At 35.9% G+C, this 14,216-nt stretch overlaps 1 protein-coding gene across 2 annotated transcripts in view; it reads right to left on the bottom strand.

The window, feature by feature from the left end:
- EDIL3 (EGF like repeats and discoidin domains 3) overlaps positions 1–14,216 on the bottom strand; it is a gene marked incomplete at both ends in the record, with an annotated part of 432,654 nt that overhangs the window by 299,363 nt on the left and 119,075 nt on the right. For both annotated transcript variants that reach the window (XM_079703476.1, XM_079703477.1), the window contains one exon: positions 7,358–7,486. In XM_079703476.1, the coding sequence (XP_079559602.1) occupies positions 7,358–7,486 (129 nt within the window). The remainder of the gene's footprint in view (positions 1–7,357; positions 7,487–14,216) is intronic.

Here is a 14,216-nt window from a genome sequence, read left to right as displayed (position 1 = left end):
ATATGGTCTCTGATGCCGCACAAGCACCTCTCCTATTATCACCACTCCCCACCAAAATGGTACATTTGCTACAACTGATGAATGTACATTTACCCATCATAATCATCCAAAGTCTATAGGCTGCATTAGGGCTTACTCTTGGTGTTGTACATTGCATGGGTTTGGACAAGTGCATAGTAACATGTATCCAATGTTACAGTATCATACAGAGTATTTTCATTGCCCTAAAATCTTTGTTCTATTGCTATTCATCCCTACCACCCTGCCCCAGCATCCACTGATCTTTTTACTGTCCCCAGTTCTGCCTTTCCCAGAAGGTCATAGAGTTGGATTCATACAGTATGTAGTCTTTTCAAACTGGCTGTTTCACTTAGTCATATGCATTTAAGCTTCCTCCATGTCTGTTCATAATTTGATAGTTCATTTTTTAAAGAGCTGAATAATACTCCATTGTCTGGATGTACCACAGTTTATGTATTCACATACTGAAGGACATCTTAGTTGCTTCCAAGTTTTGTCAGTTACAGATAAAACTGCTATAAGCATCCGTCTGCACGTTTTTGCATGGACATAAGTTTCCAACTTCTTTTGGTAAATACCAAGGAGCATGATAGCTGGATCACATGGTAAGAGTATGTTTTGCTTTGTAAGAAACTGGCAAACTATTTTCCAAAATGGCTGCACCATTTTTGCATTCTCACCAGCAATGAATGAGAGTTTCTACTGCTCTACATGCTTTAGAGCATTTGGTGTTGTCAGTGTTCTAGATTTTGGTCATTCTGATAGGTGTGTAGTGGTATCTCGTTGTTTTAATTTGCATTTCCCTGACGACACATGGTGTGGAACATCTTTTCACATGCTTATCTGCCATTCGTATGTCTTCTTTGGTGAGGTGTTTTTTAAGGCTTTTGGCTCATTTTTTAAATCAAGCTGCTTGCTTTCTTATTGTTGAGTTTTAAGAGTTTTTTGTATATTTTCGAGAACAGCCACGATTTTTTTTGGAGAACACCTATGTTTTTTCCAAATATACTCTCCCAGTTTGTGGCTTACCTTCTCAATCTCTTGACACTGTCTTTCACAGAGCAGAAGTTTGATAAAGGCCAGCTTATCAATTCTTTCTTTCATGGATTATGTCTTTGGTGTTGTATTAGAAAAGTTATCTTCATACTCAAAGTCTTCTAGATTCTCTCTCATGTTATTTCCTAGGGGTTTTATAGTTTTGCACTTTACATTTAGGTCTATGATCCATTTTTTTTTAATTGGAGTATAGTTGATTTATAATGCTGAGTTAATTTCTGCTGTACAGCAAAGTGATTCAGTTATACATATTATACACACACACACACACACACACACATATATATATATATACACACACACATATTTGGTCCATTTTGAATTAACTTTCTGTGAAGGACATCTATGTCTATATTCATTTTTTTGCATTTGAATGTCCAGTCGTTCCAGCACCATTTGTAGAGAAGACTCCCTTTGCTCCATTGTATTGCCTTTGTTCCTTTGTCAATGACCAGTTGACTATATTAATATATATCTATTTCTGAACTCTCCATTCTGTTCCATTGATCTATTTGTTTATTGTTTCTTGACACCACACTCTCTTGAGTACTATAGCATTACAGTAAGTCTTGAAGTCAGGTATTATCATTCCTCCAACTTTGCTCTTCTCCTCTAATATTCTGCTGGCTATTCTGTATCTCTTACCTCTCCATATAAGCTCTTGAATCAGTTTGTTGATACATACAAAATAACTTCTTGAGATGTTGATTGGGATTGCTTGAATCTATAGATCAATTTGGGAAAAACTGACATCTTGACAATACTAAGTCTCCCTATCCATGAACACAAATACCTCTCCATTTATTTAGTTCTTCTTTGATTTCATTCATCAGAGTTTTAAATATCTAATTATTTAATTTTTGTGGGTGCTAGCGTCAATAGTACTATGTTTTTTTAATTTCAAATTCCACTTGTTCATTGCTGTTATATAGGAAGATGATTTACTTTTGTATATTAACCTTGCATCCTGCAACTTTGCTATGAATCCTCATTAGTTCCAGGAGGATTTTTTTTTGTTGTTGACTAGGATTTTCTAAATGATTATGTCATCTGCAAACAAAGACAGCTTTATTTCTTTCTTTCCAATCTGTATACTTTTATTTCCTTTACTTGTCTTATTGCATTACATAGCACTTCCAGTACAATATTAAAACGGAGTGGTGAGAGAGGTCATCCTTGCCTTGTTTCTGATCTTAGTGGGAAAGCTTTGAATTTCTCATCATTAAGTATGATGGTAGCTGTAGGTTTTTTATAGATATTCTTTATCAAGTTGAGGAAGTTCCCCTGTATTCCTAGCTACTTTTTAAAAAATTTCCTCTAAATCTTCCATGTGCCACAACCTAGCTCTTTCCTCACAACTCCAGCAAAATTGATCTTGGCAAGATCATCCATAAGTCACATGTAATCAATGTAAGTGTTTACCTTGGTCAACTTCTCCACAGTATTTGACATTGCTGACCACCCATTCCTGTCTACCCTTAACTTTTGGGGCATAATGCTTTCCTGGTTACTCTTCTGTCTCCCTAACTACTCCTTCTCAGTCTTCTTTATAGCTTTTACTTTCTCTACCTATTGCTTAATTATTGATGAACCTCTCATCAGTTTCCATTTCTTGGTCCTCTCTTCTTTTCACAAGTTATTCTGATTCTGGACAGATTCATACAGTCCCTGAGCTTAAATCACTGTCTATATAATTATGACTTCCAAATCTATGCCAGACTTCTTTATGAATGTCTAGCAGATTCCTCAAATTCAGTATGTGAAATACTCAACTCATTTTGTGCCTTCCAATCCAGTGTATCCTCAATTTTCACTGTCTCAGTAAATGGCCCCAAGTTGCTCAGGCCAGAAATTTGAGATGTTTCTTCTTTACTCCTCCCTTTATGCAAACCCCTTTTATCCAGTAACCCCATAAGTCATGAAAATTTATCTGTTGTATCCTTTAAATACTTATTGAATCTCTCCTCTCCATCCTCTTTGTTACTACACTGACCCAGGCTAAGATTGTCAAGTCTGACCTGGTCTCTGCAGTAGCCTACAAATTGTCCCCTGCCATACTCTGCTCTAATTTTTTCCCCATATTGCAGTGACAGTGATCTTCTAAAAGTACAAATCCTCTCCATCACTCTTAGAACGAATTCCAAATTCCACAAAACATCATGCAACCCTGCAGAATCTGCCACCATCACCATCTCCAGACTCAGTAATGGCCATAATGTCTCTCCCCTTTTAAGCCACAGTAAATTTCTTTCAGTTCATGGAATTATGACTTTTCTTATATCCTGGTTTTCCTAAAAATTATTTCCTCTGTCTGGAATACTTTTAGCTTTCTGCCTGGTAGATTAAAATTATTTTTTAGAATTATGTCAAATTATTATTTTTTTCAGGTAGGCATGCATTCTCTGACACCTAGCTTAAAAGAGGACACCTGCTTTATATTCTAATGGCTCCATCTACTTCTCCTATTACAATACCCATCATATTTATCTACTTATTTATTTATCTGCTTTCCTAGATAAACAGTAATTCCTGTAAATTTGTTTACCAATGCATCTCTACCATTAAGTAACTACTACTTAGTCAGTGCTAAATAAATATTTGTTTAAGAAAAAATGAAAACTAAGATTTTATTTATTTTTAAGTCAATCACTTACACTGTCCTCTTTGGTTGCATTAATATACTATGTAATTGAGTTTTAAAATATATATTTCGGGCTTCCCTGGTGGCTCAGTGGTTGAGAATCTGTCTGCCAATGCAGGGGACATGGGTTCGAGCCCTGGTCTGGGAAGATCCCACATGCCGCGAAGCAGCTAAGCCCTTGCACCACAGCTACTGAGCCTGCACGTCTGGAGCCTGTGTTCCGCAACAAGAGGCCACGACAGTGAGAGGCCCACGCACTGCGATGAAGAGTGGCCCCAGCTTGCCGCAACTAGAGAAAGCCCTCGCACAGAAACGAAGACCCAACACAGCCAAAAATAAATAAATAAATATATTTTAAAAAATAAATAAATAAAAAATAAATAAAATATATATTTGTTATTAGTTTACAGAAATACTCCGATAGCATACAGAGGAGAATTATACCATGGAACTTGGACAATTTAATAATTCCCAAGGTTTCCATATATGAGTGCTAGAATGTTCACTAGTAATACAAATTTTTCTATGGAATAAATGTGTCAACATTTGGCTCCAAACTACACAGTGCCATTCAAGAATGTGAGCGAGTAACTGGGGAGTAATTAGGGTCTTAACCACATGGTGCTTATCTACCAGACCCCTGGAGAAGGTTGCATTGTCCACTGCAGGTCTATGCAAACACTGGTAAATCTGGCTGATGTCTTCAAATCAGAGGATGCTAACTAGGCTTTTTTCCTTTCCTTTGCTTATAGAGATGCTTTCCTATTGCCTTTTGTGGATATCAGAAGTTGAGTTTTCATAACTCTAAGAGGCTGAGAACATCACAGTCTGTAGGTATGTCTGTATAAGGGTGATGTGTGTGTGCTGGGTGGGCAGACAAAGAGACAGGGAGTGATAGAGAGAGATAAAGTATGGATATTGGAGTACACAGCCAGATCAAGAATTAAGTACAAAGAAGAGCAATGCTGCCTAGAGAATGAAGTTCACAAATCTGAGCAAGTTAATCTCTCCAAACTTCCACAGGTAGCATAGGAATGTAAGTGATGTGAGGATTGGTCACAAAGGGAGTAAAGTGTTTTGTGCTTACCTGACACTAGATGCTTTGAGAGGGAAGAGTAAAAGTCCAAAAATGAATGAGGCTCTCTTTGAAATAAGTAGCAGCAAGAACTTATAATAAGGCTACTGCAAAGTAATGAAGTTTGAGGTAAAATCAAGAATCAACTTTTATCTCTGAGAGTAGCATATGTTTGATATTCCCCTCTCCAAATGCACTACAATAGAGTATATTTTTGATTGTAGAATAAATAGAGTAATAATAATTTTTAAAGTTAGATCAAAATGCAAGTTTTAATAAGGTGATTTAGAACTTCATATAATCACAAAATATATATGGTTCAAAAGGCTAGCAGCATATCTCCATCTTTGCAAGGATTAATGTTAAAGTAAAAATACAGCAATGGTGACAGTTCAACTCTTTTGTCTTTTATGATATCACATCAAAATACCTATAGCTTTTGAGGTTTTTCTGGTATAAAATTCTAGTATTACACTCTGCTCTTCTGCACTGGTGCTACCCAACAGCAGGGAAACAACAAGAGCAATGTCCCAGAACTGTTCCAGAAAAGTTGTAGATTTTTTTAAATTAAAAAGGCAGGATTGTCTTTAATGATCCAATGTTCATATATTTTGTACCAATAATTAGTTTTAAAGACACGAAAAAAATAAGGTAGGCTAGATATTAAAGGCATTGCTATTAAATATTTTTATTCAATAAATACTTAGTATTCTCTGATTATATGCAAGAGTTAATAAAGAGGTAGAAGAAATGTGAGGTGTTTTAATAACAGAGAATAATGAATCTAAGTAAAACTTAATTCTATAAGCATTTGATTTCTCAAAGTCTCATTGAACTAAGAGGAATATGGCAGTATGTTTAGTTTTTAAAGTGTTGCAGCCTATAGTATCATTCTTCTGATAAAATGACAAATGTTGAATTAATGTTTAAAAATATGGCCTGAAGTATTCAAGTATTTACTTCAAAATTCTATAAAGATACTGGTTTCTTAATTATTTAAACACATTTGCCCTTCAGTTCCAGATATGACTCTTACAAAGTAGCAACAAAAACATTATATACTACAAATCTATGGCACTGCCGATTTGGGGTCAGTAGGCTTAAATATATAACTTAAAATATAACTTAAAATATAGCTTAAAATATAACTCTAAATTTTTATTCTATTCATATATTCCTGTTGGGAATATTTATCATTCTAATTTTCTTCAGAGATAAAGACTTTTGGGAGGATAGAATTCTCATATTAAACTCTGAAACTCACTGTACATATTTGGAGACTTGGTCAAAGTGGTTACAACAGTTTTATTTCTATGGTACTGAATCAAATCCCCTAAAATAGCAGCAAGTTAATAAAAGCCTTAAAAGAGAATTGTCTTTGAAATGAATCAAATGAACATAGTACTTTTCAGCAATAATATAATTAACTTTTTCGAATGTAATACATTCATACCAATGTAACATAAAAATACAAGTAAAACACATTTAAAAAATAAAGCACACTAAAATGCAATTAGTAGTGGTCAAAAATGGCTGGTTAGTGGTTTTATTTAATTATTCTTTCATTCATTCAACCAAGTTATTGGGTATTGGGCTCCTACTACACATAAAGGAACTAGTTAGGTGCATTAGATACAATGGTGAGTAACTCACACTGATCCCTTCCTGTAGACAGAACTACTTTTCTTCTTCAAAACTATTTTTGAAAAGCTATGGACATCTCTGACTTTTCCAAGGTTTATGCTGGCTGACTGAACTTTAATCCAATACATGTTTGGTTTTCCTATATTGAACAGATATAGTTCACTTTTTTCTTCTTTGTACTGACATGAAAAAAATTTTCTTCCAGCTTAACCATGGTATTACTTTTAATCAGAGAAAAAAAATCTCTATACAAATTTATGTAGTGCTAAATTATTTAAAATACCGATATCTTCTTAATGGAGAACTATTTGGAAATTATGGAAGCTACCCTGAATCTACAGCTATACACGCCAATGAAGTACTTCACAGATGAAAAACATTTTGAAATGTGATCACTGACTAATATTTGCCAAACGTGTTTTTGAGACTTTGAAGAACAATGCAGCTGGAATATTTTTTCTTTCATCATGTATTTATAGTCTTAGAAAAGTAATGATTAGAACAGCTACAAAATACTGATGAATATTTTCAGTCACTAAAATAAGTTCTATTTTATTCAGAGTGACTATCTAACTTGAATAAATTGACTTGGGAATTGCTTTCCAGTGAAAATAAAATTTAAATGTATATTAATATTAGAAAAATAAATTTATTATATTCAAGTAGTACATGTAGTGCCTTTAAAGTATAATGTTAATCACTAAAATATATTTTTAAATTTTTGGAGAGCATTATGAATAAAAATATACTTTAAATATAAAATAAAAATGTTAAAATTAAGAGGCCTACAGAGAAGTAAACTAATTAGCAACACATAAGAATCTTATACAGAGTACCCATAATGCACTGACAGCCAAATTTGTCAGTCACTCATGAAAACAAAGAGGATAACTATTAAAATGCTTAAATCTTACACTTACCAACCTCCACAACACTAGAACAATTGGGATCTGTGAAGCCATCTGGGCACTTGCAGGAAAAGGAATCATCAGCCAATCCTGACACACAGGTACCTCCATTTTCACATGGATTGTGATCACAAATATCACCTGAGGAACAAAAAAACAGATATTGACTTTTCTTGCCTTAGGCAGTGAACTGTACTATTTCACATACCCCACTCATCTTCCTTTGGTAAAGTCACCATAATATTTAGATTTATAGGTAAGGTAGGCAAGACCCATTTGAAACCATGTGCTTCTAAGAGAGATAGTATGTAACATGGTAAAAATTAAATTTTACGATTCAAACACTGCATATTGAATTGCATACTAAAAGCGATTAACTCAGGTTGGGTCCCTTCATTACATGTAAATGAAATATTGTCTAATTTGTTAAAGAAGATTAACTGAAATATCTGTGGTTGACTGGTTTATTAATTATTCCAATAAATAACCTATCTATATCCACACGCTTTGCTCTGTAACTTTGCAATTTCTCTCAATAAAGGGGTGGGGTTTATTTCTTGATCCCTAGAGTCTGGGCTTTTCCATGTGACTTGCTTTGGCCAATAGGATGTTAGGAGACCTGAAGTCAGCTGAGGTTTGAAAAAACACTTGAATATTTCTGCTTCCTCTCTTAGAACCCTGCAACCGCCCTAAGGATAAAATCTCTCTCTTGCTTGAGAGAGTTGAGAGAAACACGGGAGGAAAGAGAAATAAGTTGTGCAGTAACAAAAACCTAAAATATATGGCCTTGGTTTTGATACTGGCGGCAGATGGAATCTGGAAAGGCACTGAAAGAATGGCTACAGGAGGCTAGAAAAAGGGCTCTCCCTGCTATATAGAGAGAAGCAGTTGGTAAAACTATCACCTGAGGATACTTGGGTGATAGAGAATGTACCTAATAAACTTTTGTATATGAATAATGAGATTTGTAGAATGTTAAAGTGTCACTTGACTCTTAATAGCTGTATCTGATAAGGCACTACAAGAAAGAGACATGCTAAATAAAGAACTGATGATTTTGAAAGTAAAGAAAAGGAATACAGAGGCAGCAGGACTTGTGATAGAAAATAATTTCTCAACTTCAGCCTCTCAAACCAGTGAAAGATCAAATCCAGAGCTTTGTCAGAAAGATGGCCTCAACATAAATATAAAATGAAGGATGTAGCTACAAGACCTTTGTGAAAACATTTCACATAATTCAGGTGTAGCCTGAAAGAATCTCTCAGCTAAATAAAAAAAGAATTCTAGAAATCTTAAGGGTGTTATCCCTGAGCAGCCTTAAAATACACAAAGTAGCACAAAGTAGATTAAGTCTGAAGTGAAAAACAGGGTTCAGAGAGTCACGGGTGTGCTTTTATTTATTTATTTTTTAAACAACTTTACTGGAGTATAATTGCTTTACAATGTTGTGTTAGTTTCTGCTGGGTAACAAAGTGAATCAGCTATATGTATACATATATCCCCATTTCGCCTCCCTCTTGCACCTCCCTACCACCCTCACTCACCAACCCTCTAAGTGGTCACAAAGCACCAAGCTGGTCTCCCTGTGCTATGCAGGTGCTTCCCACTAGCTATCTATTTTACATTTGGTAGTGTATATATGTCAATGCCACTCTCTCATTTCGTCCCAGCTTCCCCTTCCCCTTCCCATGTCCTCAAGTCCATTCTCTATGTCTGTGTCTTTATAAATGTCCTATCTCTAGGTTCACCAAAACCTTTATTTTTTTTTGATTCCATATATATGTGTTAGCATACAGTATTTTTCTCTTTCTGACTTACTTCACCCTGAATGACAGACTCTAGGTCCAACCACCTCACTACAAATAACTCAATTTCATTTCTTTTTATGGCCGAGTAATATTCCATTGTATATATGTGCCACATCTTCTTTATCCATTCATCTGTTTTGTTTGTTTGTTTGTTTGTTTTTGAGGTACACAGGCCTCTCACTGTTGTGGCCTCTCCCGTTGCAGAGCACAGACTCTGGACGCGCAGGCTCAGCAGCCATGGTTCACGGGCCCAGCCGTTCCGTGGCATGTGGGATCTTCCCAGACCAGGGCACAAACCCATTTCCCCAGCATCGGCAGGTGGACTCTCAACCACTGCACCACCAGGGAAACCCTGATTTCATCCTTTTACATGTAGCTGTCAGTTTTTCCAGCACCACTTATTGAAAAGGCTGTCTTTTCTCCATTGTATATTCTTGCCTCCTTTATCAAAGATAAGGTGGCCATATATGCGTGGGTTTATCTCTGTGCTTTCTCTCCTGTTCCATTGATCTATATTTCTGTTTTTGTGCCAGTACCATACTGTCTTGATTACTGTAGCTTTGTAGTATAATCTGAAGTCAGGGAGCCTGATTCATCCAGCTCCATTTTTCTTTCTCAAGATTGCTTTGGCTATTCGGGATCTTTTGTGTTTCCATACAAATTGTGAAATTTTCTGTTCTAGTGCTGTGAAAAATGCCAGTGGTAGTTTGATAGAAATAGCACTGAATCGGTAGATTGCTTTCAGTAGTATAGTCATTTTCACAATGTTGATTCTTCCAATCCAAGAACATGGTATATCTCTCCATCTGTTTGTACTGTCTTTAATTTCTTTCATCACTGTCTTATAGTTTTCTGCATACAGGTGTTTTGTCTCCTTAGGTAGGTTTATTCCTAGGTATTTTATTCTTTTTTGTTGCAATGATAAATGGGATTGTTTCCTTAATTTCTCTTTCAGATTTTTCATTATTAGTGTATAGGAATGCAAGAGACTTCTGTGCGTTAATTTTGTACCCTGGTCCTTTACCAAATTCATTGATTAGCTCTAGTAGTTTTCTGGTAGCATCTTTAAGATTTTCTATGTATACTATTATGACATGTGCAAACAGTGACAGTTTTGCTTCTTCTTTTCCAATTTGGATTCCTTTTATTTCTTTTTCTTCTCTGATTGCTGTGGCTAAAACTTCCAAAACTTTTGAATAACAGTGGTGATAGTGGGCAACCTTGTCTTGTTCCTGATCTTAGAGGAAGCAGTTTCAGTCTTTCACCATTTAGAAAAATGTTGGCTGTGGGTTTGTCATATATGGCCTTTATTATGTTGAGGTTTGTTTTCTCTATGCCTACTTTCTGGAGAGTTGTTGTCATAAATGGGTATCGAATTTTGTTGAAAGGTTTTTCTGCACCTATTGAGATTATCATATGGTTTTTATCCTTCAGTTTCTTAATACGGTGTATCACATTTATTGATTTGCAAATACTGAAGAATCCTTGCATTCCTGGGATAAACCCCACTTGACCATAGTTTATGATCCAGTTAATGTACAGTTGGATTCCGTTCGCTAGTATTTTGTGGAGGATTTTTGCATCTATGTTCATGAGTGATATTGGCCTGTAGTTTTCTTTCTTTGTGACACTATGGTCTGGTTTTGGTATCAGGGTGATGGTGTCCTTGTAGAATGAGTTTGGGAGTGTTCCTCCCTCTGCTGTATTTTGGAAGAGTTTGAGAAGGATAAGTGTTAGCTCTTCTCTAAATGTTTGATAGAATTTGCCTGTGCAGCCATCTGATCCTGGGCTTTTGTTGGAAGATTTTTAATCACAGTTTCAATTTCAGTGCTTGTGATTGGTCTGTTCATATTTTCAATCTCTTTCTTGTTCACTCTCAGAAGGTTGTGCTTTCCTAAGAATTTGTCCATTTCTTCCAGGTTGTCCATTTTATTGGCATATAGTTGCCTGTAGTAATCTCTCATGATCCATTTTATTTCTGCAGTGTCAGTTGTTACTTCTCCTTTTTCATTTCTAATTCCATTGATTGGAGTCTTCTCCTTTTTTTCTTGATGAGTCTGGCTAATGGTTTATCAATTTTGTTTATCTTCTCAAAAACCACCCTTTAGTTTTATTGATCTTTGCTACTGTTTCCTTCAATTCTTTTTCATTTATTTCTGATCTGATCTTTATGATTTCTTTCCTTCTGCTAACTTTGGGTTTTGTTCTTCTTTCTCTAGTTCCTCTAGGTGTAAGGTTAGGTTGTTTCTTTGAGATTTTCTTGTTTCTTGAGGTAGGATTGTATTGCTATAAACTTCCTCTTAGAACAGCTTTTGCTGCATCCCCTAGGTTTTGGGTCATCATGTTTTCATTGTCATTTGTTTCTAGGTATTTTTTTATTTCTTCAGTGATCTCTTGGTTATTTAGTAGAGTATTGTTTAGCCTCCATGTGTTTGTATTTTTTATAGTTTTTGTCCTGTAATTGATATCTAGTTTCATAGTGCTGTGGTTGGAAAAGATGCTTCATACGATTTTAATTTTCTTAAATTTACCAAGGCTTGATTTGTGACCCAAGATATGATCTACCCTGGAGAACGTTTCACGAGCACTTGAGAAGAATGTGTATTCTGTTGTTTTTGGATGGAATGTCCTATAAATATCAATTAAGTCCATCTTGTCTAATGTGTCATTTAAAGCTTCTGTTTCCTTATCTATTTTCATTTTGAATGATCTGTCCATTGGTGAAAGTGGGGTGTTAAAGTCCCCTACTATGATTGTGTTACTGTTGATTTCCCCTTTTATGGCTATTAGCATTTGCTTTATGTATTGAGGTGCTCCTATGTTGGGTGCTTGTATATTTAGAATTGTTGTATCTTCTTCCTGGATTAATCCCTAGATCATTATGTAGTCTCCTTCTTTGTCCCTTGTAATAGTCTTTATTTTAAAGTCTATTTTGTCTGTTATGAGTATTGCTTCTCCAGCTTTCTTCTGATTTCCATTTTCATGGAATATCTTTTTCCATCCCCTCACTTTCATTATGTATGTGTCACTAGGTCTGAAGTAGGTCACTTGTAGACAACATGTATACGGGTCTTATTTTTGTATCCATTCAGCGACTCTATGTCCTTTGGTTGGAGCATTTAATCCATTTACATTTAAGGTAGTTATTGATATGTATATTCCTAGTACCATTTTCTTAATTGTTTTGGGTTTGTTATTGTAGGTCTCTTCCTTCTCCTGTGTTTCCTGCCTAGAGAAGTTCCTTTAGCATTTGTTGTAAAGCTGGCTTTGTGGTGCTGAATTCTCTTAGCTTTTGCTTGTCTGTAAAGGTTTTAATTTCTCCGTCGAATATGAATGAGATCCTTGCTGGGTAGAGTAATCTTGTGTGTAGGTTTTTCCCTTTCATCACTTTAAATATGTCCTGCCACTCCCTTCTGGCTTGCAGAGTTTCTGCTGAAAGATCAACTGTTAACCTTATGGGGATTCCTTTGTTTATTATTTGTTGCTTTTCCCTTGCTGCTTTTAATATTTTTTCTTTGTACTTAGTATTTGATAGTTTGATTAATATGTGTCTTGGCATGTTTCTTCTTGGATTTATCCTGTATGGGACTCTGCACTTCCTGGACTTGATTGACTATTTCCTCTCCCATGTTAGGGAAGTTTTCAACTATAATCTCTTCAAATATTTTCTCAGTCCCTTTCTTTTTCTCTTCTTCTTCTGGAATGCCTATAATTCAAATGTTGCTGCATTTAATGTTGTCCCAGAGGTCTCTGAGACTGCCCTCAATTCTTTTTATTCTTTTTTCTTTATTCTGCTCTGTGGTAGTTATTTCCACTATTTTATCTTCCAGGTCACTTATCTCTGTTCTTCTGCCTCAGTTATTCTGGTATTGATTCCTTCTAGAGAATTTTTAATTTCATTTATTGTGTTGTTCATCGTTGTTTGTTTGCTCTTTAGTTCTTCTAGGTCCTTGGTAAACTTTTCTTGTATTTTCTCCATTCTATTTCCAAGGTTTTGGATCATCTTTACTATCACTACTCTGAATTCTTTTTCAGGTAGCCTGCCTATTTCCTCTTCATTTGTTTGGTCTGGTGGGTTTTTACCTTGCTCCTTCATCTGCTATGTGTTTCTGTATCTTCTCATTTTGTTTAACTTATTGTGTTTGAGGTCTCCTTTTCACAGGGTGCAGGTTCGTAGTTTCTGTTTTTTTGTTTTCTGCCCCCAGTGGGTGAGGTTGGTTCAGCGGCCTATGCAGGCCTTCTGGTAGAGGGGACTGGTGCCTGTTTTCTGGTGGGTGGGGATGGACCTTGTCTTTCTTGTGGGCAGGGCCACGTCCGGTGATTTGTCTAGGGTGTTTGTGAATTTATTATGATTTTAGGCAGCCTCTCTGCTAATGGGTAGGGCTGTGTTCCTGTCTTGCTAGTTGTTTGCCATATGGCATCCAGCACTGGAACTTGCTGGCCATTGGGTGGAGCTGGGTCTTAGTGCTGAGACAGAGATCTCTGGGAGAGCTCTTGCTGACATATTACATAGGGCCGGGAGATCTTGAGTGGTCCAATGTCCTGAACTCGTCTCTCCCACCTCGGAGGCTCAGGCCTGATACCTGGCTGAAGCACCAAGACTCAGTCAGCTACATGGCTCAGAAGAAAAGGAAGAAAGAAAAGGAAGAAAAATAAAATAAAATAAAATAAAATAAAATAAAAATTAATTTAATTTAAAAAAATTTAAAAATATAATAAAATTTAAAAAATAACAAATTTAAAAAAAGAAAAAAGAAGAGCAACAAAACCAATAAACAAATCCACCAATGAAAACAAGCACTAAAAGCTAAACTAAGATCAACATGAAAATCAGAAACAAATCAGTCACAGAAAGCAAACCCCAAGTCTACAGTTGCTCCCAAAGTCCATAGCCTCAATTTTGGGGACATTTGTTGTCTACTCAGGCATTCCACAGATGCAAGGTACATCAAGTTGATTGTGGGGATTTAATCCACTGCTCCTGAGGCTGCACGGAGAAATTTCCCTTTCTCTTCTTTGTTCGCAGAACTCCTGGGTTTCAGCTTTGGTTTTGGCCCACCTCT

The sequence above is a fragment of the Hyperoodon ampullatus genome, assembly GCF_949752795.1.
Source record: "Hyperoodon ampullatus genome assembly, chromosome: 4".
Lineage (NCBI taxonomy): Eukaryota > Metazoa > Chordata > Mammalia > Artiodactyla > Ziphiidae > Hyperoodon > Hyperoodon ampullatus.
This window is presented reverse-complemented; position numbering and strand designations above follow the sequence as displayed.